Source organism: Sphaeramia orbicularis, chromosome 9 (assembly GCF_902148855.1).
Source record: "Sphaeramia orbicularis chromosome 9, fSphaOr1.1, whole genome shotgun sequence".
NCBI lineage: Eukaryota > Metazoa > Chordata > Actinopteri > Kurtiformes > Apogonidae > Sphaeramia > Sphaeramia orbicularis.
The window spans coordinates 48,885,066-48,912,021 of NC_043965.1; the positions used below are offsets into that span (position 1 = coordinate 48,885,066).

The window sequence follows — 26,956 nt, forward strand, 5'->3', positions numbered from 1 at the left end:
AGAAAATAATTGATAGATTAATCAATGACAAAAATAACTGATAGCTGCAGCAGCAGCAGGTAAAGGTACGTGTGGGTGGAGTGGAAGTGGAGGAAAATCCACTGAGACAGACAGACAGACGGGGGGGGTGGACAGACAGTTAGACAGTGTCCTGTCTGTCTGTCTGTGGTCGACCTCCCTGGGGGGGGGGGGGGGGGCGCTGCTTCGCTGAGGTCCTGCCTGTCCTCGTCCTAATGTCCAGACTGAGGCTCCTTCAGTGTGACCAAAGGGAAGCAGAGAGGAGAAAACCTGTGAAACAGAGAAAGAAAGAAAGAAAGAAAGAAAGAAAGAAAGAAAGAAAGAAATGGATGGAGAGAAGTCAAAAAACAGAGAGAAAGTGAGAGCGACAGGAAGAAAAAAAGAGCCAGGGGGAGTGAGACGAAGGCAGCGGTCCATGGTTAGTGTCAGGGCAGAGGCTTCCAGAGCTGGTGTTCAGCAGACTGAAGAGAAGCACGTCTGCCCCAGAGGCAGAGACTGGAAAACAGGATCAAAGAGTCACCACGGCAACCTGCATGACACACATTGTATTAAAGCCACACGGTTAATTTGAAAGAGAGGGAAGAAGGGCAAAAGGAGAAAGAAAAGGGGAGGCAGAGGTAGCACAGGGCACACTAGATTTATCAGGAACTCCTGTCGCACTTCGTTAACTTTCCACCCAAAACTTTCAACTGCTCCCACTTTGACTTTGAGCCTTTTTTCTGCTCTTTGTATTTTCTGTTTTGTTTTTTCCCCTTCTTGCTTTGCCTTGACCTCCATCGGCTGATCTGCGTTTCCCCGATTATCTTCCAGCGTCTCACGTTTCCACAGGTCACCTTAAATCACAAATCAGAGACATTGTGAAGAAAACGCTTCCAGACGGCGACGAAAACACACCACAGATGAAATGTGCTGTTGGACTTCAATCCATTTTGTTTAGGAGCTAAACTCAGCTATCGTAGATGTTAGCCAGGTTAGCTTACCTCAGAAAAGCTCTAATTTTTCTTGCTTTTTGTCAAATTAATGGAACCAAAATAAAAAATTAAAAAAACAAAAGTCATCATACGTTAAAAGTGAGTCTATGTCTGTCAGAATAAAAGCTGAATGTTGTGTCTGTCCTTAAATTTATTTCTTACAACACGATTGTTACTCCATTCACCTCCAAACGCAGACATTTTAAAGTGTAAGTTTGCATTAAATTCAGGATTACACACTTGATTTTTTTTCTTAATTTTATTTCATCTTTTGGGTTAATTTTGGTTTTGGATTTACAATATGCTTTAGAGGTTATTTTTACTTAATTTTGCTCAACGATTTTTTTTTTTTTTCAACTTCTAGATTGCCCAAATATTTATCATGTTCTGACCATAAATAATCTTCTTAAACCACAAGTAACCGTCGGGTTTCTTCAACTCTCTCATCACTTTTTACCATCACAATATTTCTAATCAATGGGAAACAAGTGTGATGTGTTCCAGTATTTCTTTACATAATCAGTTTTTTAAAATGACGTTTAAAGGTTTGCTCATTTAAATTTAATGTGAGTTTAGAATAAAAATAAAGGGCAGTTTTGAGGAGACGTTTACACATGATTTTTGCTCTGTTTAAGTTAAAGTTACCCTTTAACTTAGCTTAAACAGAACAAAGATCTTCATTTAATTGGGTGATTCCAGTTCATCCCTCTCAGTGTAACTCAGCAACAATAAACAGACAAATATACAAAAAATACTCTTGAATAATTGAAGAAGACGTTACAGCTTTTGATAAATCCATATTTTACCATTTTGTAAAAAGAACACAAGACAAAAGTAGGATTTTTAGACTTTAATTTCCATTACAGACAAAACTCATAATTGAAAAAACAAAAAGAAAATACAAAACAGACAAATTAAAAAACAAACAAAAAAAACAACTGCAGTGTATGTTTAACACATAAGTGGGTGAAAGGAAGTCCAACACTGGCAGAACCCCTAGACCACACATGGGTGTTGGACCTGACCCGACCCAGACTACAAACCTACCGGCAGGTCCCAGGTCATGAAGTGATTAAATCTCAAGAAAACAGAAAATAAAAAAAAATAAAAAAATACTGAACAAAATGACGACAATGCAAAGCACATGAGGAGGAGGTGTGTACATGGATCACACACACACACACCTGTGGCACAGTGAATACGACACACACCGGTGGCGTTAAGTCCACATGAGGCTGAGACGGAGGGAAACCAGCCCCAGCAAGGAGGGGACGGGGATGGGGACGGGAGGGGGTCTGCGATAAACAGCAGACAGGGAGGGGTCTTCACAGACAGTTGGAAGGCATTAGGCTGTCGGACAGGGACGTGTCAGATGCAGCTGTTGCTGTGGCTGATTGATAGAGTTTGTATTCCACACTGATGGGAGAACGGAGTCGCTGGCCAGCGCCAACAGGGATTATGTCAAATTTAACAGAAAAAAGACAAGATACAGTAGAAATGTAGAAAAAAAACAGATAAACATTTGCTAAAATTCTGAAATGAAACTAAATCCATCACAGTCGTCTACTCTGTGGCCACATCCGGCCCAGTCAATCACTTTTTTTGGTCTTTGATTTGAAATAATTGGTAAGTGTGATATGATATATAAAAAATCTTTGTAATCTGAACGTAGCTCCTACAGGTTAACATACAGAGCTAAAAAATATATCCTACGCTGCACATTTAGAAAAGCATTCAGACTTGTTCCCACTGACAGAGACGGACTGGTGTGTCCAGAAGGTCACCTTAGTCATGATTAGTAGTACTTGTGCACGGCCACACAGGAGGGTACACAGCAGTATGATCAGCATGGACAGGATACTCCATGACTACACTATTCAGATTAGATATTGTGTGACACACCGATATGTAACGACTGTACATAACACAAGGCTCTGTACTCCGACCACACAACCACATTCGTTGTTACACGTCGAAAGAAAAGAGAAGCACACATGACGGACGTCCAAACGGTACTTCTCAGAGGAAACAACACGAACCGTGCCCACCCACACATCCTGCAAAGTCATTAGTGGAGATGTTAAACATATCTACAGACAACCTGGGCTCCACGTAGTGTGAAAATGTGTGTGTTTGTGTGTGTCAGAATGTGTGTGTTAGTGTCAGATGATGACTAAAAGAATACCACGTGTCCCAGATGCCATTTACTTTCTCACAATGGCACAGACAGAAGTAAACAAGACTCCACTTCTCACAAAGTTCAGAATTGTTGTGGTCAAACGGTTGAAATGGTGGCGCTTTTCTATCGGGACACACCGGGACGACCGGTGCACGCTCTGCTAACAGCAAAAATGAGAGTGCGGTGAAGAGAGGAAACATACAATACACACCTCAGAGACAGAGGCCAGTGTGTCTGTGTGTGTCTGTGTGTGAATGTGTGTGAATGTGTGGACACCAGCAGGATGTAGACGTTCTTATTTTTTTCATTCACTGCTAATGTCCGTTAGCATTAGCAGTGTTAGCATCATATCCTGGCGGGCTCAGTGTCTTTGTCCTCCAACAGGCCGATGAACTGGCCGAAGCTCTCCTTCACCGCCTCCATGTTGTCGGTGGTGCTGCCATCCAGGATCCAGCGCTTCCCTCGGGCCAGCGGCTCCAGCTCAAAGTACTTCTTAATCTGTGGGGACGCAAACAAGACCGGCCGTCAGTCAAAACCTTACGAATCAGCCAAGAGGTTCTGCTGAGCGTGTTTAATGGTTGGAGGGAAAACCTGAACGTACCAAAAAAAAATATTGATTAAAGATCAGGAGAAAAAGGACCTCCAAGAAGGACAGAGCACTGACACTAGGACCAATATTCAAAGTAGAGCTGCAGTTTCGGTGTAATCGATTAATCTATTGAATATTCTCTTCGATTTGCTTAAAGAATTACATGAATAAGTGAAAAAAAAAAAGTAAAAATATGAAACAGACATGTCAAAATAAACAACCACAAAAAGTATAAAAATAAAAGGATAGGCTATATGAAAAATAAATATTTACAAATAACAACAACAAGTGGTCCCAGGCAAAACAAACCCCGCCCCTCATACGTATTGTGGCTTAATCTGGCATCGATCCAGCTGATGTCATCATGTCTATATGTGTGCTGATGTCAGCATATCTGGGCGTGTCCTGATATAATCATGTCTATATTCATGTACGTATGGTGATGTCAGCATATTAACCAAAAAAGTGTTAACACTGAGATTACTTTAAGAATTATTATTATTATTATTATTATTATTATTATTATTATTATTATGATTATTAAGAAAGATTTTGTGTTGTTTCAGTTATATACAATATATACCTTTGCTTTATGTCAGAGTGATGTATAACAGTTGTCTCTGTACATGTGCCAAGTTTGAAGTAAACTGAAACAAAACTGATGTTTTTATAGACATTTGAAGTTTCGCCCATTATAAGTACATGGGGAAATAAAAAGATTTTAAAAATTCATTAAAAAATGTGAACTTTGGCCTACTTTCCCCAAAATGTAATCGCATCTATTCTGGGTCACTGGCAATCTATAAACCCAATTTGGCATGAATTCAGCCCACAGTGTTGCTGCTCAAGTGTTAACAAACAAACAAACAAATTGAACCAAAAACAACACCCCTTCCCTCTCTTTTGGGGGGTGGGGTAAAAACAACAGTATAAAAGTATATATAAAATATCTATAGATGTAAACAACATCAAACCAGTCCAGTGACATCTATAAACAATCTGTCAGGTCAGTCTTCAACACATTCGGATCCAACTTACTAACTTCTACCAGCTGAACATGGAACTCACATACAACTGTGTGCTGATCCTGGCGTCATGTGTGTCACAATAAGCGTCCATATGAAACACAACAGTGGAACTAATGTTTACCAGCAGAAAAAAAAAAGGAAATAAAGCTTCGATTCAGGAAAATTGGAATGGAATCATTTTTTTATGGATTCAAAATAATTAATGGTTTCCGCTCTAATTCAAAGTACTGTGATCATGAATACACACGTGAACACACACTGAAAACTCAAGCATCAGCTGACAGTGACAGGAAAAAACTGGCGTTCTCTGAAGGACCACTTGAGGCTCAGTCCAAAAGTGAATCAGTGTCCGTGGACCCTTGGATTCCAGTGTTTCCACATATTTAACTGAAGGCATCACTGGTAACTGTGACTGACAGCTGAAGGTATCTGTGTCTGCCATGTGGCTCTGGATTAACTCTTCACTGAAATGGACTCGGAGCTTCCATTTAGTGCATAAAACATGTTTCAACACTGCTCAACTGTACTAAAGGAGACTAAAGGACACACAACCCCCCCCATAACCCTTTAACTGCTCATGTCAGTGGTCCATCCTCCAGAGTCGGAGTCTGCTCCAGGTTTCTACCTGTTAAAGGTAGTTTTTCCTTCCACTGTCACCACGTGTTTACTCCTGGAGGATTCTGTTGGTGTCTGTACACTGGTGTAAGAGTCTGGTTTAAACCAGCTCTAAATGGAAAGGGTCAGCAGGTAACTTTTGTTATGATGTGACACTATATAAATAAAATCTGATTGGTCGATTGAGTTACTTTAGTACAATACCTGGCCTATTTGCATGACTTCATTATATAATAATATTGTGCAGACCTGAGATGATTTTTGTTTAACACTGCATTAATGAAACAGAAATGAACTGAATTGAATTAATTCAGTATTAGATAATATATAGCCTGGCCAAAAAAAATGAAAAAGAGAAAAGAAGTCCTACTCTCTGATATTATATTGATTTGCCTTTAGCTGTGATTACAGCACATGGACGGACAGACCGACAGATAGAATCCTGTACAATTAAACTGCACAATAAATTAGAATGTACCATACGATGAAGGTGCAAAATGTCATTTAAGTGCAAACATATTCACTATGGCAGTGTTTTTCAACCTTGGGGTCGGGACCCCATGTGGGGTCGCCTGGAATTCTAATGGGGTTGCCTGAAATTTCTCTTTTTTTTTTTTTTTTTTTTTCATTTTCTGAACCTGCTTTTATCCTCACTAGGGTCACGGGGGTCGCTTGGAGCCTATCCCAGCTACATAGGGGCGAAGGCGGGGTACACCCTGGACAAGTCGCCAGTTCATCGCAGGGCTGACCTATAGAGACAAACAGTCACTCTCACATTCACACCTATGGGCAATTTAGATTAACCAATTAACCAATTAGTGCATGTTTTTGGATTGTGGGAGGAAGCCGGAGTACCCGGAGAGAACCCACGCAGACACGGGGAGAACATGCAAACTCCACACAGAAAGGTCCCACCCCCCGTCAACTGGTGTTGGAATCGAACCCAGGACCTTCTTGCTGTGAGGCACGAGTTAACCACTGCACCACCGTGTCGCCCTTGAAATTTCTAGTAATTGATTTAAAAAAAAAAAAACTTACTTATAAAAAATATATGGTGAGGTGAGAGAGACAATCACAATCCATAAAAGACAAACTGTGAAGCTGAAACTGAAGCACTGTGGTTCTGTTTATCTTTCAAATGTTCATTGTGGTCAGTTTCAGATGCTGCAGCTCTTTCATAATTCATAGTTTGACTTATTGTTTGTTCAGTATTAATTTTCAGCCTTGTAAATCCAAGCCGGACTGACTGTACATATCCTGACCAAGGAAAATCAAATTCTCACTTTGTGCAGTAATCTACACCTGGCTTTTCTGCCTCCGTCTACAATAATATACATTACATAGACTAAATGTCCTCTAAAACTAATGTTTATTTGCAACATAGCATAGCAAACTATTACATGATCAAAACCAAATTCATTTTAGCAAAAAAATAAAAAAGTCTCTGTTTTGAATGTCTGGGGTTGCCAGAAATTTGTGATGTTAAAAGCCAAAAATGAGCCAAAAAAGGTTGGGAACCACTGCACTATGGCATCATTTTTATAATCTAAGGCAATGTCACAACACTGAATTGAGTCATTTTTTTAACACTTAACCTGAATGAACCTACTTAGACCTAACCAAGAAACCCCAGGTCATAACCTAATGTACTGTAGGCACTAGGCATGATGGGTATACGCTTCATTCACCTCTCATTTGTATCCATCACTGTGGAACAGGGTCAGTCTGGACTCATCAGACCACATGAGCTTTTTCTATGAAATGCAGTCCAAACTTTATGCTTCTATCAAACTGATGGTTGTTTCAGAAATGAGAAGCTACTGCATCACCTAAAGGGTTAAACAACTTGTTGCAGCTGAAACGTATTAATCACTGCAATGGTTTTGTTTTAGCCATTGTTTATGTCAGCTAGCGGTGCTAATTAGTGCCACTTTATCCATTATACAAAGTTGACATTATTATTATCAAGCATAACTGTATGTTACCATTCATCAACAGCTGAAATTACTGGGTGACATTTACTACGACAGTGTTAAGTGATGTTTTCTGTGTTTTCAGTAAGTTAACATTAGGTTGGTCTTTTTTCACCCCTAACCATCCATCTTTATCATAAAACCTGTGTTTAAAAAACCCACGGTAGTGACAGTCAAAATGTCCAAATCAAGGAAAGGCAATGCAGATGTCAAACAGTCAATGATTAGAATGAAAGCGCTGCGAGGAGTAAGACAAATACCTATTACAGACAGCATTAGCTATTAGCATCAGCAAAAAAAGTGGAACGCAAAAATGGATCCAGACCAAACCTGTGGATCGAGACTCAAAGGATGGAGGGAATAACGCCGTCATTCTCTATAGTGATCAATTCTTGCAATACAAAGGAAAACGGAACCATTTGTATTTTTAAAAAAAAGCATTAAATCGTTACTTAGATACTTGGCTCCACTTCAAAAACACAGATGCCTTTAGACTGGTATGTGGTCCAGGTATGATCCAAGTGCAGACCACAGCTATTATTTGGTGATTACTGTGTCTCATCCCAATGCTTCGATTAGTTTTTCCATACACAATTTACTTTTATAAACATTCTCACTAGTTTTCTCCACAGAGCCAGTATTAAGTTAAAACAAACCAAAAAAAAAAAGAAAAGAAAATGAAAGAAAACTTGAGTAAGAGGGTCTCCTTATCAGAGTGCTTTGCTGGCCTGGCGCTGCTCTGTGTAACAGTTGATTATAAAGTGCATATGTTGGCTTTTGGCAGCTCATGACAGTGGGGTGCAATGAGACTGTGGGGAGAACCAGAACCAGCTGTTACGTAAAAACAAATCTCAGCAGAGGGAAACAATGTCTTAGACCTCCACTGAAGGTACTGCAGGTTGTTAGGGTTTCTGACATTTTCAAGCTGAGAGTAATGGAAGCAATTTTGTTTGCCCGATGTGGAAGAAGTTCAGCCATCTCCTCTGTTTGTCTGATAGCCAGTGATCAATGTACTAAGACAAATCAGGACCATGAGCAGCTCTGGAACAAATCAAATGATACTAATGTCACTGATGCAATAAAATAGCAATTTTTCCAGCATGTTGTTAAATGATTGAAGTGTAAAGGATGTCATTTCTGCCACCAGGGGTCTCTGGATCAAATCAATAATAGAAGACAGTAGTAGATGACAGTGGGAAGTAGCATGGGATGCTGGGAAATGGTTTCTCAGAGGTCACGGCTGTAGAAGGCATGTTCCAGACAAGCAATGTATTACAGTTTTATTCACATTGTGTTTAGGGATGTTTATTCATGTTATGTCGTTTCATTGTAGTGAAACATTAAATTACATTTGTCTCTTAATCAGAAGTATAAGAAATATTTATTATGCTTTAACTACAAAGTCATTAAGATGCATAACATGGATCTAGTCATTTTGTAGGTTACTTTAAAGCAAAGATGATGAATATTACACCTTTAAAAAATAAACTACTGGACTGACTAAAGCTATTTTTCATATTTCTTGTAATGTGTCTCAATAACATGTTGTACATCATGTTAAAATACGGCAAAGCATCTGGAGTTACTTGATCCATTTTTTTTTCACCCCATTTCAATTCCTTCACCCCCTTCTTCAAGACTAAACATCTGATGAATATATAAATACTTGTTGATATCCACCTCTTTCATAATGTTTTAAAAGTAGTGTTTCTTCCTCTGACCAGATACAGGTTTTTCTTTTGGCCGTTCATCTCTATATCAACCTGAAATCTGTTGATAAACTGGTTTGTGCCCAGATGTAAACAGGCAGGTGTCATGTGACCCAAACAGCAGTAAAAACTCCAAAAGAGATGTATATTCAGAATGTGCTGTGTACATTTTCAGAGAACACTTCTGAAACCTGTTTCTAATCAGTGCGATGCAGAAATGTAGTGGAGGGAAAAGGACTCTGCAGACTGATCCAGAGTCAGTTACTCAAACTGCTGAGTTCCATTTTTGAGATGCTTAAGAAGATGGAGGATTGTATTAATGTGAGAGACTTGGTATATGACAACTAATCAGGTGGAAAAGAGGATATGAGTCAAATGTAAATTAGCACAGGCACAAATGCATGAAAAGCAGGTCGACATGTATTTATTGGGACCCACATGGCATAGGCTGCTGGACATGACCGGGAGCAGACTCTGAAGACTAGCATATTTAGAAGAATATTAGTGTGTATGTAAATGTAGTGAGTTTGTGGAGCTGTTTAAAATAAGAAAAGAGGACATAATTACTGTAATTATGAAGTAAATAATTTTCTTTAGCTTCGATATTTCTGCAAATGAAAGTCATTGATAAGGCAACACAAAACGGCAAAACAAAGCAGCAGATAATCTAGTATTCTGAATGAGTCTTTCCCAGTGAAGACAAATAGACCTGTGCTCCCTGGAAACACCACCAAGTCCACATTTGTGCCCGTCACACAGTCAAATGACTTTTCAACTTCAAGTGAAATTGCTTTTGTCTAGACCGTGCTGGGCCGTCTGGCTGTGCCATAGTGTGTGGCATGAAGAGGATGGAGATGGAGGGGGAGGGGGGAGTGTATTCTTTGTGTCTGTTCAAATCCAGCCAGCCATGCCAGCGAGTGGGAGAGTGAGCGATGTCTCTGCCCCCCTGAGCCGAGTCTCTGTCCGGGTGTAATGTGAGTTTAATGACAGATTAAGTCACCTCAGCCGCGTTTGGCTCAGAGGCCTGGCTAGAAAGCCGAGTGGACCCAAACAGTGTTAACAAATCTGTCTGGGTAACTTGAGCTGCCCTAGCCCAGGCTCTAGCCCCAGACCTAGACTGCAGACGATGCGGCTGACTGCCTGTCTGTCTGGCTGGCTCACTCGTCTGCCTGTAGCCAAGGCCCTCTTCTGGAAGACTCTGGCCCCTGCACTGGCAGGGAGTCAAAAGGCCAGCAGTGACCTCTGTGCAAATGCAGACAGGCTCCTGCTCCTCTCACTTCCCCTCCTAACCCCACAGGCCAACAGAACACACCCAGGGCCACCTTTAGAACTATGCACCAGACAACTGATCTGAGCAGCGATACATGATCATTTAGTAAGTTCTCAGTACAGTCTTACAGTGGTGCACGTCCAAGAAAACGTCCCCATTTACTTAGTACTAAACTAATTTAAACACCTTCATACATTTCACTGAGGTATATCCGGTCTGCAGCAGGTGGAGATGATACATCCCCCCCAAAAAACTGTGTCAGTGTTATATGACCGAAGGAACCCCATGACCTCACAGCCGGGTGCACCCGCACTGGCAGTCAGCAGTGTGGCCCAAACCAGTTTCTCTGAGATTAAGTCCTCCTAAGCACACTTATGCTTGCTTAAGGAATTGCGTGAGGCAGTGTGAAGGGTAAGCCACACAAGTCGTCGGTTGCCAGATGGCTTCTGGGATGACCACTGGGTCATCCAGTCTAGCTCCTTCTAGGTCATACAGACCAGGGGCCTGGCCTCGCGCACTGGGAGAAAGCAGCTTATACACACATGCAGAAGGGTGTCAAAAAATCTTTAATCACCTGTGTCTGTGTCAACTGTATGTTCTCGCTGCTGGATTCCAGCCATGGTCGCCACCGGGGCGTTATTGTTGTGGGAGAAGCCATAAAATTCAGGAAAGCACAACTTCTTGGCAACACGCCTGAATAGTTAGAGTAAGTTTTGTGTCTGACAATCTGTTCAAAGTGGACAGTGCAGTGACAGAACTTGCCCAGACTGGATTTGTTTATTTACTGTGCAATACTTTTAATATAATATAATACAATAATTTTACTCCAAGACAATTATTTTTTTCAACAATGATAATTATAATGATTATTAATATAAGACTAAAGGTCTGATGACTCTTACACAAAGGGGGTAAAAATCTGGGAAAGAGAGATTTATTTTCGGCATATTTCAACACAAGTACCATACATGTGTATTTTGATATGATTCAGTAATAACTGATTTAATGTTATATTGGGTTGGGAATGTATGGACATGATTTAAAGACTGGATGACATGAGATCATTTTGTCAGGCTAGGAAAGTGTATGTTTCCAGGAAACGTCTTAAACCACTGTGGATATCAGTATCTAGGAATGTGCGGGACAGACACCAAAATAAACTTAGCTAATAGCACAGTAAACTTCCTCCTGAAACACTTTTGAGCTTTCCCTTTCTATTTCATAACTTGATTAGACACATTCTTGTAATTGTTTTTGGGAAATTACTCCAGAGAAAATGTCACATCATTACAAACACATCTATAAGTTTGACACTTTGTGACCCAGAATGTGCACGAAAAGTCTGTTCATCTAGTTCCAGCTAAGCTTAAGCTGTACCTTTGGCATGTCCACTGCAGACTCATTAAGACAGACAACGTTTGGGTAGCCATGGCACATGCACCAGCTCACCTGCGCCACCTGACTACAGTGCATGTCAAAAGACTGAACAAAGTTGAAGCCAGGTGGAGATGTAGTTAGATACTGGATTCTCAAGAGACTCCAAAAATAACAAAAAGACGTTTTTGATTGAAGTTTCAACAAACTAAGTGTATGATATTTTAAGTGTACTGCTTTTGCATTTGGTGATGCTCCTGATGTGAAATCAAATGACTATTGGTTGATGGTAGATGTTTACTGGTGTTTTCTTTTTTGTTTTGTTTTTTTTTTTACAACAGCTTTGGCATCTCTTGACATCCCACACTTGACAGCTTTAGTGAATTACTGTACACTTCACTCCGACACTGACTTTAAGGATTTAAAACACACGTTCATGAGCCCAAGTTCCTAAGTTGCAGCCAAACCCTGAGTGAAACAGCTTAGGGTATCAGTTGGGGTTAGGGTCAAGTGAAAAGGGTGCATGGCAGAAGATATTTTGTGGGGTATTTATTCAACCTTTTTGAAACAGTTCCAAACAGCACAGTAATAGAAACACAGCATTACAAAGTGGTGCGTTATGGATTGGACTGTCCACTTCAATATGTTCCCACATGACACTGGTTAGTCCAGTGGGTCCTGTTCAACTATCTGGCAACCACAGTTTAACACAAAGCCTATAATAAACCAGCACCCTCACATTTCAGTCCACTAACAGGCATGTACTTTGTAATGTGTGAGCTTTATGTGCATTTTTTATTTATTTATTTATTTTAACTCAAGTGAGCCTTATGGTCTATAACAATGGCTAAATACCCTGTGTTGGTAAGGCTAATGTAACCTACCTATGTTACAGTGATTTATTTACTACAAAATTGAGTTATTTTTCAAGTTTGTGCAGAGTAATTAAGCTTAACTGCCTTTCTCAAGGGGGCGATGGCAGTGGTCCAAAGCAACAGAGTACAGTCAAGAAACATGGCACGTTCAGGATACTTCTGATAAAAAGACTTGATGTGGTTCAACGGTCTTGTGGAATGTACGCATATTTGGGAAATCTGAAGTCAGTTCTAGCAGCCTTGCAGAGGTTAACAACAATGCCAGATGGAAAAGATGCAGGTTTGCTGGATACGCTCCTACAGCAGATCAGTATCGTAAAAGCAAGTTAAATGACCTGCAATGTCAACTCTCAAATTCTCATCTAGGGCAGGTTTCTTTGTTGAGTCTGGCTCTTTCAGTCGCCTAAGGTTCCAAAGGTCTGAGAAAAATATCAAAACCAAATTCAATAATATCAAATAATGCTAATAATCTCTTCCTGTTAGAACAGGAAACGTTTACAGGAAACATTTACTTGAGAAGATTTTGCCTTTAAGCTATGTTTAAAAAAGCCAAAACATAAAGGGAAGCTGATAAAAAAGACTTATTCAAACAGATAAGTTCTCCTTCAAACACTACATACCTCCAGGCAACTATCAAAACTCCTCTGTGGCGCAACGAGAGCTTTACTCAATAAACTCATTGGAGATCCAGTGATTTCAGCCTTGAGGTTTTCCTTTTGGATAAACTTCAGCTGGGGGCTGAAAAAAAAAAAAAAGAAAAGAAAAAAACTTTGTTCAGGCCCAAAGAGAACAAAGTGACCCTTTGGAAGGGGCAACAACAACTGCCTCTAGTCCATCTTTGTGTATATTTGAGAAATATTGTTTGAATACATAAAGGAGATAGTAAACTGTGTCTTAAAAGCTGTAAACTACTATGTCCACCGTGTAACTGTGTCTTATAAAACTGAAGATGTGGCCCCCAGTGCCCTTGTCCTAATGTGTACCATGACCATGTGTCCATCAAGCTTCAGACAGTCATGTGTCAAAACCTCACCACACGAGTAAGCTATATAACGAGAGTAGGAAGCATTAGGGGGTCCCTGAACTGGGGAAAGTGGCATACTCAAATATCCAAGACAATCAATTACACCATCCCTTGACATGTTGGCCCCTGTGAAGATATCAGTCACCTGGAAAGTGGCCCACACTGGCGACTGCATTGAAACAGGAGAGTAATATGAGAGCCACTTACCATTTAATAGATATGCCTTTGTTTGCTTTTCCGGCTTACCTAAAGATCCTTAAACACATGAGAAAGCCTGGACAACCACAAGAGGGGAACACATGGGAAGCTTGTGAAAAAAAAAAGACAACAACAAAAAACAAACATTGCACCACAGTGGGAGATGTGCAAAAGAAACAGCCCACTGACTCCTACGGCTTATTTAAACAAAGCTGTAACACCTTGGGCAAAGGATACAGGGTTTTGCATCAGAGGGGATTACTACAACCCCAGGCATTGTCCAAGGTAGACAAAGACATGATCACCCTTTAAGTGAAAGTATTAGTTGTAGGTAAGGGACTTTATATCAGGATCATATGGGGTGAGAACCTGACAAGCCTGTTCTGTATTACTGTGGGGTAACTAGCTGGTGGCACAGCCAACGGGCAACCAAGTACCTTTAAGTGTAATACCACTGATGGCAGCTAGAGGCTGGATCCAAAACTCAGGACGCCAATTAACTCCTATAGTGGTGGTTGTTTATTAATTATTCCTCTGTTAAATTATTGATTGACAGGCATGTGTTGCTAATCAGCTCGCTTGTCTGATGAGAAGTTTTGGGGCCTCTGTTTACTGAACGTATTTTTTTCCCGTAAGTTAGAGGCGTTGTTGCACAAAGTCATCCAGTATAAATTTTTCTCCTCCTCAGCTACAACCTCCTGTCCAAATAGGGTCACTTCTGTCTTAAAAAAATCAATGAGGCAACCGTCAAAATGCTAAATTCAGACCATCAGAATGGTGGCACAAAATACATGGGTGACATCACAGTGGTTTGCCCACTTTTTATAAAGTATCATGAAGAAGGCAAAGTGATCAGCTTACTGGTACCACATAACTAAACCAATCATCAACAAGTAGTCTTATGTAATCTGAGTCAAAGACCACAGGTCTCAAATTTCGTAACTGTGGCACCATGCATAATTACATAATTGCAGAGATTTGCAGGTGTGCACAAGTCAAGAGAACTAAATTCAAAAGAAAATAAGCATATTGAACAGAACATAAGATGCAAGGATCATGAACTTAGAGTCTACACAAGGAACGAGGGAGCAGGAAAAGACAGAGATATGGGCTTTCAGTTAAGTTCTTTCATTTACTGTGGAAGTGATCCAAGCTGAGGCAACGACTAAAAGTGTTGACGCCACCCTGGAACCAGGCCACAGTTGTAGAACTGTTGGACCAGAGGTTTGGCAAGCAACAAATTCAGAGTTAAGTCCCCATGTCACAGTGCAGATTTACTGTCCTGTTCTACTCAGGTGGGACTGCGAGTCTCCCTCAGGCTCAGCTCAGTGCAGGTTCAAAGTGACTGACTCGCAGAACACTTCCCTTCAAAGCCAAGTGACCACTGCCAGATCAGAGACATCCTCAGAGGCGCTGTAAATCTGACCAAGACGGCACTGGGGACATTCTTGCCGACCCTTTCTGAGGGCTCCTTGGAACAATTCTATTGCACTTAAGAGTCTACACGGTGATAATGTCCTTTCCATATTGGCAGGAATTCTGAAAATATATCTAAAAGATGTGCCTGACAAGACTCCCTTTTGGACAATGAACATGTTGATCTCTCTGCCTTTGTTTTTATAAGCACAGAGACATTTATTTTTATTTTTCTAGCAGTAGATCAGATGCCTTCCAAAAATACTGGCTGCTTTTACCTCAGTAAATGACCCATACCTTAAGTCTGCCAGTGTGTGTTTAGACAGTATGTACCTGCAGAAAACACCTACAATACACTTGAACACTGGGCTTAATCAAAATCACATTACACAGATAGGATCACGACATTATTCTAAAAATGTTGGTTATTTTACATTTAAATAAATAATAGTTACTTTTCGTAATTGGTGATTACATCTGAACATATCACTTTGGATAAAAAGCTTAAATGTAGAATAATATAATATAAGATAATATAATACGATAAAGATGTTTCACAAGTGCAGAAAAGTCTTTTAGAACATTTCTAAATAAAACAGGCCAGCAAAGTTGGGACAAATTTGCATATAGCACCATCAAGAGTAGGATGGTATCTAGAACTGTCTGCACGTCTAAACTATCTCCATTCATTTGACTAAATGAAAAGTGGAACACTGCTGTGAGGTTCACGGTGAAGGATCCATATGATGGGTTTTGGACTTCTATTGTCCCATTGCTATTTGTGTGTGATGTTTTTTTTTGTTGTTATCTGACTAGAAACTCTGCATTTCTGCATTATTTTGAACCAACATTGGTACAATAGTAATATCTGTAATAATATCTAGATGAAGGAAACACAAGTCCACATTTTCCTAACTGTACATACATCTGTGATGTTGTCCCAACAGTGTTGTTTTTTTTTTATATAGTTCTTTACTCTGAACATCTTTTTAATCATTTAATGCTATTTTATATGCATTTGCTATTTTACTCTATATTTATATTACAATACCTTTATAAGTACTTTTATACATCACCCAGCACTAATGGATAGGATCAGGTATCTGTACCATCTAGGAACATCAATAGGGCACAAAGCCACAGCCAAACCAGACAGGCATGTGGTCAAACAGGACAAATGAACCCATTTCCATGAGTTTCTGTTACACTATAAACATATTTCTCTGTGGGTTAGGTCCCTGTAAGGGATCAAGGGCTGGGGGTTTGAAACAGAGTGATGTTGGAGTCCAGAAGCATGGTTTTATGGAGTTAAAAGTGCGGGTGGGGGCAAAGGGGAAGAAAAACATCCGTTCTCTCCTGTAGGCTGAAAAATAATTGGCAGGTTCAGTAGCTGGGCCACGGCCCCTTCACCAGGGGTTGACCTGTACGACACTGAGGAGAGTCTGTGAGGGCAGAATATGTGGAATGTGTGTGTAGTGGGGGGAGGTGGGGGTGCCCATGTTTGCCTTGCCTTATTACAGATTTACAGTAACTCAATTTATTAAAGGCCAAGTGCTCCCTGACAAGGAACATCTGGTCTGTGGGACTTGAGCGGGTGAGCTGGCGTCCTGCCCGTCCTCGCCGCTGCAGGGGCCAATGCGCCGCCACCTTCCCCCGAGCTGGCCCTCCCTTCTCTGCTGCTTGTGAAGAGGGCCGCCACGCTGTAGCAGCCCACACAGAGGGCCTTCAAAGCCCAGGAGGTCTGTCACAAGCCACCCCTCCTCTTTCTGGACCCTTCTAGCGGGACCCTCCGCTCCTTTTACTTTGAGGGCCCCCTTTCACGCTCCAGTCCTGACAGTTGACCAGCATGACAAGCTGCAGCGCACAGCACGCAGCACATAACGCTACAATCAAAGTGCTCTCCTTTAGGAGAGGATTTGAACCATGCATCAAGTTAGGAGTCTGCACACACGCACACACACATACGCACACGCACACGCACACACACTATCTTTTACGGAAAAACAGGGACACTACAGACTCATTTGCAATGCAACTGCCATATCTGAGGTTCCTTGTCTGCCGGCACATCTTCATGTAGATAGAATCATGACCTGATCTTTGCTTCTTGCTGTCATACTGTGGTTGCAATATGTACAAGTTTTTGCAGCTGCTAAACTGAACACATTTCTTCTTACAGCACATGACAAAGTACCAGATAAATGGAAAATGACATTATACTTTATAAACAATGTCATTATAAAGTACAGGGTGTAATAAAACTCTGACATATATACTCAGGCCCTTTCTTAAATCTGGCTGCCTTTTGCAAATTATGATGTACATAATTGCACTAAATAACTCAAATATGCCAAGTTGTCCCATCAGTCTATGCCCACAAATAGTTCCTTGTGCTCAGCATCAAAAATGAAATCTGATGTCATTTAACTAATGTTTATTTGTGTGCATTATTAATTCCCTCTGTTTGACAAATGTTGTTGATTAGTTGAACCACTACAAGGAGCTGAGGAATGCACACCCATTGCACTGGAAGAATCCAAGCAAAAACAGCACCAGTAGGGACAAACATTTTCACACAACTCTCCCTTATCATTTTTCTATTTATTTATCCTTACTAATTGACAGACTCATTGTTTACCATCAGTAGAAAAATAATAGTACCCATCAATGGGATCTAGATTAGAATACATTACTGTGTCGGCAATAAACCTTAAGAAACAAGTCTTGTCATTTTGAGTTTAGTCAAAAGGATAAGTCTCAATGGATGAAATACTCCATGGAGGAGAACTCCCAGAGGTTCCCAGCGTTTGATCCCTGCGAGTCAGCATTGGAGCCTGGGGGTCAAATCACATGCTGAATAGGCTTTTCGGAAGTCTTGTCCTGGCCAGTGGCGGCCGGTCGTCCGACCTTGTTTGACCAGCAGACAAAGAGAGGGCAGTGGCCACAATTGAATTGGGGGGTGGGGGGTTCTCTTCTCCTCCAATGGAAGGTCCACTCCTGAATAGGGTCTGGCTGGCTGAATTGTGTTACCCAACGATTTTGAGAGAGAGGACCCGCTGGGGTCAGGGTTCAGCACCATTTGACGTGGGCTGTGGGAAAAGGCGAGCACAGTGCCCGCACAAACTACCGACTGCCCTCTCACCCACGGTGCCCCTTAACCTCCCTATGGGACAGACCACCAGCCTGGGGATGACAGGGTAAGAAAGGCTGTATGGGTGGGAAAAGGAAAGTAAGCCGAGCTGTAGGTGGGCGGGAGGGAGGGCTGCACTGCCAGTGTAGACAAAGATGTAAGAGAGATAAACCATCAAAGAACTCAGAGGTTTCTAAGTAGGTTCACATATTGTGCTTCGAAGGTCTAGCACACATTCTCCAGAGGGTAATCAATATGTGCTGCTTGACTGGTTTTCCAATCGTTGCCTCCCAAAGTGGGATGGATGAAACACTGGGTATGTCTGTAAGATCACTCTGACACCCTGGGTCTGCAGTAGTTTCTTTCTAATCACTAATGCTCACACAACAAACATGCACAAAGAAGTTAATTGATGCCATGGAAATCTTTGCAGCAGTATTTCTAAACATACATAATCATTCCAAGATTTAGAAGAATTAAAAGGAAACAAATAGACTCAAAATAACCAGCTTCGGACTGACACGAGGCCACCATGGAAGTAGGCTTGGAAATTTAGAAACACAACACTGTTCGATCAATACAGTGTGTGTCCTACTCCTACTCCTACTCTGTGAGAATAAGGACCTTTTCGCACCTTCGTCCTAACCAAGGCTCATGTTTTTTGTTACACTGTACAAATTTAATCCAGTTAATTTAGGGCTCACTTAGACCTTTGTATGTCATATCCACATCTTGTCGTTGTCAACTACATACATGTACCTGAATGTGATATGACTTGGCATGAATCTGACCTCTGCATGTTGTCGCTTCATATATTTTGTCAACTGAATAAAGAAAAAATTAATTAACAGTTGACTTTTTATTACTAGGTCAGACCATTATACAAACCTCTTATTGTTATGTTCATAGCATAATTACCTAAGTTATACTCTAGAGTACAAATGGACAAAAGTATGTAGACATGTTGAATTCAGGTGTTTCTTTTCTACTAGGGGTCTGGGATACAAAACAATTATGACAAATGTCATAATATAGTTTTATATTGGGATAAATATCATTGCATTGGTCAGTTGGATTTAAATTATCTTTGCTTCCAAAATGCCTCAGAGATGGTTTTGACTTCATTTCTCTCAATACTGATTTTTTTTAAATCCATGACTATGATTTTAAATGTTCTACCTCTAAATTTCTAAAATATTTTTCATGCTCAGACTGTAAATAGTAATTTTCTACCACAACTAACCATCTACTTTCTTCACATTTCGCTGAGGAAGAAAATCCTATCATTAAACTTGAAGGAAATATTGATGTTTCTAAACTATATGGACATAAATATTGGGACACATCATGTCTACAGCTGTAAGATGTCCTGTTCATGAGGATTTGACATAGAAACATCAATATGATATTTATCCCAATATAAAACTATATTATGACATTAGTCATTATTGTTTTGTATCCCAGACCCCTGATAGAAAAGAAACAGCTGAATTCAACGTGTCCACATACTTTTGTCTATTTTTGTATGAGTTAGGTAATTATGACAGGAAGATAACGATATGATACTGTGATGAATTTTTCCCTATTCTGGTTTGTCTTTTCCTTATTCTTTTGTTTAATCGCAGATGATGCCCTGCCATAACTTCCTGTCATTAGTCCTAAAGTTTGAATCATCCAAAATATTTTTCATACTAAAAACAACAACTAGAAAAGCACTCAGAGTGCAGACCTCCGCCAAGGCAGATAAGTGCCCCCCCCGATCACCACCAAAATTTACCATAACTTTTTGAGTAGGGATGCACTAATACCACTTTTTTCCAGACTGAGTACGAGTACTTACATTTGAGTACTTGCCGATACTGAGTACCGATACAAGTACTTAATAATCCCATTCCAGTTCTGAGTTCCTTTTGTAAATGTGCTTTATTGTCGTAATCATTAGTCTGACTGGAACAAAGTGCTGCTACTGACATTTAATGTGTTGGAATGAGGGTTTCTCAATTAATCCACCAGGTGGCGCCACTCTTAATTAACCATACTGCACAAATACCACGAAAAAGAGTTAAGTTTTTTGAGAAGAAGACGAGGAAAGTCAGTAATAACAAACTTGGAGACGAAAGAGGCAACACTAATGTGATACTAATGTTGCAGTGTTTTCGCTAGTAAGGTTTAACAGCTTAGCTTCAGCAGGAAGAGAAAAGAGAAATGAGTGATAAGTTTCGTTTTCACTGCTGCTGGCGGGGGTCTGCACCGCTCCGTACTCCCGCTAGTATTCTTCATCTGGGTACACATCCGCCAGCATCTGGAAAACGGATGGAATGTACGCAGAGGATGGACAGAACGCTGCGTCTGTATCTGTCTGTAACGTTACTTGCAGTCAGCGTTACTTTTATCACCGTCATTTATTTTGTTAAATCTCCGCACTCTTCACACTCCCCACACATTAGTCCTCCTCCTCGTACCTGCTGCACTGAACTGTGAATGTTCAATGGCCGTAAGAGGTATCAGTGCATTTGTATCGGATATTTTTTACGAATACGAGTACGAGTACACACACTGAGTATTGGAGCCGATGCTGATACTCGTATCGGTATCGGTGCATCCCTATTTTTGAGTTATCTTGCACACGGACAGACAGACAGACAGACAGACAGACAGACAAACCAATGCCAGCAAAAACATAACCTCCTTGGCGGAGGTAATGAACAGTGTTTCAGTTTGATCCTGGGTTCAGCTGTTTGGTCTGGACTGTGTCTAACACTGGCAGTTTGGTTCAGGTCAAACTGAAAAATCTTGTCCATTTGGAGTTCCATGTTCAGTGCACTGTCATGAGAACTTTTCAGCCACCACTGGGGCAAAGTGACAACTTTCCTGCTACTTGTTTTACTTCCATGAAGTGTAAGAGGATAGGATAACCCAACAGGAGTCGGGCATTTTGTTGCACATGTAAAATGCAAAGGTGTTGCTCACTCTCAGGACGCCACTGAGGTAATTTTGTTTGGCCGGTTAAAGGAACAGGAAAGTTTTTTTTTTGCTTTATGGAATATAAGAACAATTAAGAGCTATGCTTCAACAACTCGTCTTTAATAAGTTCACACCAGCATGAAACATGACCTCTTATGTCATCATATGATACTCATCATCAGACTGGGTGAGAGGCACATTAGCCTGAGGTGATGGGAATAATCATGGACGACAACTTGACAGGATTTGTTGCGTTAAAACAGTTTTCAAACATCTGCGTATTCAATTACATAATTAAATGGTTCAATCATACAATAAGCAACAATGACAAGTGAAACACTAGATTGAAAGGCAGGTTCTGGCATTTCAAGACAGTTAAATTATAACAGTTTCATGTTTCTGCTGGAAAATCAAGCCGTCACAGCGGTGCATTTTACCAGGGAGAATAGAGTCATCGAACTGCACACGGCTGGCTGCAGACACCTCTTAAAAAACTATCACGCGCTGCTTTACATGGAATGTCACACTTCGGGGTGCCATACAGTACACCTCATCAACTGACAGGAGGAAGCAGAAAACACACTCACAACGCTAGACTGGAGCTTCTGCAGGAAGTGGCTCAGAAATGGTCCGTCTGTCTGTCAGATCTGTCCTGTACAGACAGACAGTTCCATGTGTACCAGCGTACAGCTTAGACAATAATATACTGGCAACAATAATCTCCTGTTTTTCTCATGAGAGCTGTGCAAAACCACAAACAGTACTTTCCACATTTCTACTGGCTGAATCATACCGTAGATTTCCTCACTAAATTATTTGGTTTTGCACTATAAAATAACATGAACCACAATTATGACAAGCATGCGTGAAGTAAATCAGTTAGTTGCTACTGGTTTCCAAAACAGGAAGGAGAAATTACTCATAAAACCTGACATCAAAAGAGTAAGAGGCAGTAGAGTGAGAAGTTTACTGTGATACCAGCACTTATATTTAATCTGATGAGAGGGTAAACCCTTTTAACATTCTAACACCTTGTAAAAAACAATCATTTATCTTAGTTAAAGGAAAAACATCCAAATACTGGTGTGTATTTTTATTAATACGCTCAAACACGCAGGTTTTATAGATGCTCACACTTCTGGGATTATTGCAGTCAAACGTCCCCTCTTTGGCTGAGTCTGGCCGTCATCATCCTGCAGTCAATGTGTTTATATAACGTGACCATCCAGTCATTTTGCACTTGGACAGAAATGAGGGACAGAGCTCAGCAAGGTCACTTACTCCTCATCCGTTTTTCCACTATAGCCAGCAGCTCACAAGTCGGGGGTTGGGGAGGGGAACTGGGGGTGGGGGGTGGGGGGGGCGCTGACCGGCTTCAGTCTAGACGGCTCAATACGCAGTTGACTTTTTAAACCCGCTTGTCTGGAAAAAGAGCAGACGTGAGGTAAGAGGGGGGTGAGCTGCAGCAGAGAGAGAGAGAGAGAGAGAGAGAGAGAGCAAGGGAGGGAGAGAGAGAGAGAGAGAGAAAGAGAGTGAAAGAGAGAGAGAGAGAGAGAAAGAGAGAGGGAGAGAGAAAGAGAAAGAAAGAGAGAGAGGTGGTGCTGCATTTTGGCTGTGACACAGCAGCAGGAAGAGTCGACTGAGAGGATGAGAGAGAGAACGACAGACAGAAGAAAAAGAGACACTATGGGGGGGGGGGGAGAGGGAGACAGAGAGAGCGAGACACTATAGGGGAGAGAGAGAAAGGGGGAGAGAGAGAGAGAGAGAGAGGGGGAGAGATAGAGCTATCCGAGTCACTGGCTGTGGCTCCATTGTCAAGGTCAGTGAGCTGCAGAGTAAAAAAGTCACGCCACCTGACAACCCCCCCCCCCAACCACCATGCCACCACACCGACTCCCCCCATCTTCTTTCCTGCTGCTCATCCCCTCAGCACCTCCATCCGCTCACTCAGTATATACTGACAGAATCTGATCTCAGTAAAAGCTCACATGTTGCTGTACTGTCATCACTTCCTCCTCCTTTGGTAACGGGCATCACAGCAAAGGATGAAGCTTATTAAAAAAAGACAATGGCTACTGACACAGTACTGTGGCATGAAATATCGGTTTGTCTATTTCCACAGAGCCAATCAAATGTTCGCATTTGTACTGTGCCAAAAAGCAGTAAGGACATTTTGTTGCCACGGAGCCAATCATGGATACTGTTCCATGAACTCATTATCCTCTTGTTGCCACAGTACTGTGGTCATATATGGTGTATACTTCAGTTCATTCTTTTGTGCATTTTACTACCACGGTACTGTGGCAACTGATAGAAGAAATGAATTAGTGATTGTATGCAGTATAGAATAGGAATTATTGTTCTAAATGCTATATATGTTGTTTCATGGTGTTTGTTCTGTTCAGTCAGTGAGGCTGGAGAAGGTGGGTGGAGCTTCATGTTAGATGCTGCAGTGTGCCGTGTTACTGCACAGTTCTGTGTCAGTTCAGTGTATTGAGTGCTGTGCTCCGAATTCTGCACTCTGAATGTTGTCCCAGTGGTTGATTTATATCAATGTCAGATTTACCTATCAGTGTGCCCCCCCATTTGAAAATCTTCAGAAAACAAAAACACAGCTTTAACCAGGTATTGAACCCAAGTCTTCAGTATTGTAGTCCAATACATTACCAAGTGAGCTAAACCTCTGTTACTGCTAAGGTTGACCTATTTGCTATATTGCCTTGGTACTTTTCGGGATGTAACAAGTTACCAGTCTAGACATGATATAACGAGGGTGCTGATTGGCTCTGTGGTAACAGACAAACCCATATTTCGTGCTACAGTACTGTGTCAGTAGCCACTCCGAAAAAAAAAATACCTCTGCTTGTGTTGCATTACAATGGTCCCTGATGATTTGATAGAACAAAAATTTGGTATTTCCCTGGAATCTAAATTTACCAAAAATTGACCCTTTAAGATCCCAACAGCTACCAGTGGCCTAAACCATACTGATGTAACCTGTTGATCCACTAATTCTATCAGTCCATGTAAATAACTGGTATAAAATACAGCTTGTCATCGTTTCGTACTCATCAGATATGACCCATTTGGACGTTCAGAGGCTCCATAGTGAACGTGTAAACACACTCATCTTCTACAACATTGATTCACCAGTAAAACCCATGGAGTTGGCTCAATGACAGTGGATGGAGATGCCTGTTTTTACATTCAGTTATTAATAATTTTCCTGAAAAAGTCACTTACTCTGAGTTTTCATGAACATCTTCATAATCTGTGAATTAAATATAGGAAAATACATGATTTACACTGAAAAATGCAAAATACAGAGGATAATATTATAATAAATCATGAAAAACCACTTGAGAAAGGTTTTATAAAAATATATATATATATATATATATATATATATATATATATATATATGAAGAAAAAATTATTTGGAAACGCTAATAAGTAGCACTGGACCTTTATGGGTTAACATGTGCATTTAATTTTGACTGGCCTTCCACAGTTAAAACAATGTTCAGTAAATGCACTTTGCTGCCTAATCCACATTAAGGACAAGTGAGTCAGGGTGTGAATGTCTGAATGTCAATAGTGGTGAGCCAGACAATGTCAATGAACAATTGTAATATGGATAAGTAATGGTAACTAGAGTAATGACACACTACACACCAACTAACAAGTAAACCAAATGATAACAAACACAAACACACAACTTACACAACACTGAGTAAATCTGTCAAACATGCAAACTAAATTCTCACATTTTTCAGAACTGAGAAAGTTCGATCTAAAAATCATAGAAGCATTCTATAGATGGATATATTCTATAGTTACCCTGCCCCTCGAAGGGGAGGCAAGGGGTATTGTTTTTGGTTTGTTTGTTTAACAGTCTAGCAGCAAAACTATTGGTTGAATTCAGACCAAATTTGGTTTATAGATTGCCAGTGACCCAGAATAGATGTCATTACATTTTGGGAACAGTAGTAGTAGTTATTTTTTTCCCCCCATTTACTTATAATGGGCAAAATTTCACGTGTCTGTAGCAGCAAAACTATTGGTTGAATTCATACCAAACTGCCTTTAGAGATTGCCAGTGATCCAGAATGGATCTCACTTAAATTTTGGGAAAAGTAGGTCAAAGTACAAATTTTTGATGAATTTTTTAAAATCTTCACATTAACTAATACTGGGTGAAATATGTGCGAGGGGCGGGGTTTGTTGTGGCTAGCACCATTTGTTCTTACTGAATTTGTGTTACCTTTTGTTGTATTTTTACCAGTGTAGCAATATGTAGAAACTATAACCCAAAACTATTTACCCTGAGAAGATAAAAGACGTCATATCTTCTCTTATGTAGAAAGTCTCTTCTTTGCCCAGGAAAAATACATGAAGCTAACATTTAGGAACTGCTACGCTCATCAGGTCAGAAAGCAGTCACGCTTTTAGGTCTGCGGGCAAAAAGAAGAATACTGTTCTTTTATTATAAGTAGGATAACAAATTCACATATCAAGGCATTATTCTGTATCATACAAAAACTGGCCAATTTCGGATCCCGACCCTAACTCTGAGAAAGGCAGCGACGGATCACTGATTTCCTGAATCCCAGATATCACTAGGGTGGTCTCTGTCAGCTGAGTCTAAACTCTGCCACAGCTGGTCCTTTAAAGCTCTGAGTGCATTCATCTTCATTTGGCATCTTTTACAAAGAATAGAATAGAATAGAATAGAATAGAATAGAATAGAATAGCAATTATGGTCAGTGCAATAATCTAAAAAAAAACCACCAGTACGACAGAAATGTAGAGCCAATGTAAAATTACAAAACTAAAAATAAGATATAAAAACATAATATAAAATTTAAATTTTACAAAGTAACGTAAGAATAGAGCTAAGTAGAATAAAAACAAATAAAAAATGACAAATGTGAATTGATGCAAATTTACAGTATTAACAGTATGTGCCAGTATGTATATCTATGAACAATATTAACAATATGTATTAATGAAAACAGTATTATGTATATCTACGACACAGTAATGTATACCTATAAACCAAGTCTATATAAAAATAGTACATTTAAACTTTGATAAATACTGAATAATTCTGCAGTAACTGAATTGTTATTGCAGAATAGAAGATTAGGTTTTAACGGAAAATTAGCAGAATTGACGAAGAATGTCTGTTTGAAATGCTGACTGCACTCGATTTGCACATTACATTAGTTCTAATCTTTGGCGGTGTAGCTGATAAAATTATTTGACATTGCACAATGATCTCATCTTTACAAGACTGGCAATGAGCCTTTTTGGAGGTTCTCTTAATTATTATTCAGCAGAGAGAAGTAGAAAGATGGAATTGGCTCAGGTCTCCTCAACATTACTTAACTCTCTTAAGGCAAATACAACCCACTGAAGGATTCGGACATCTGGTGAATCATTTGACGGGGCTGCAGTGATGCTGATTTTCTGGTGGCCCTAAATGCTTACTACTAGTGATTAGATCTAAATGAAAAGACTCGCCCTGCCCTTATGATGATTAAGCACCGGCCGGAGCTTATTTCGGCGATGAGGTATGTGGAAAAACAAAGAAGGAGCCAACGCAATAGAGACCCGCTGC

The 26,956-nt window shown here is 40.4% G+C and overlaps 1 protein-coding gene across 2 annotated transcripts in view; it reads right to left on the bottom strand.

The window, feature by feature from the left end:
• Window positions 1-1,824: 1,824 nt before the first annotated feature.
• The window catches only part of arl15a (ADP-ribosylation factor-like 15a), a 200,891-nt gene continuing 175,759 nt past the window's right edge, over window positions 1,825-26,956 (bottom strand). For both annotated transcript variants that reach the window (XM_030143030.1, XM_030143029.1), the window contains exon 5: window positions 1,825-3,666. In XM_030143030.1, the coding sequence (XP_029998890.1) occupies window positions 3,514-3,666 (153 nt within the window). In that variant the 3' untranslated portion in view covers window positions 1,825-3,513. The remainder of the gene's footprint in view (window positions 3,667-26,956) is intronic.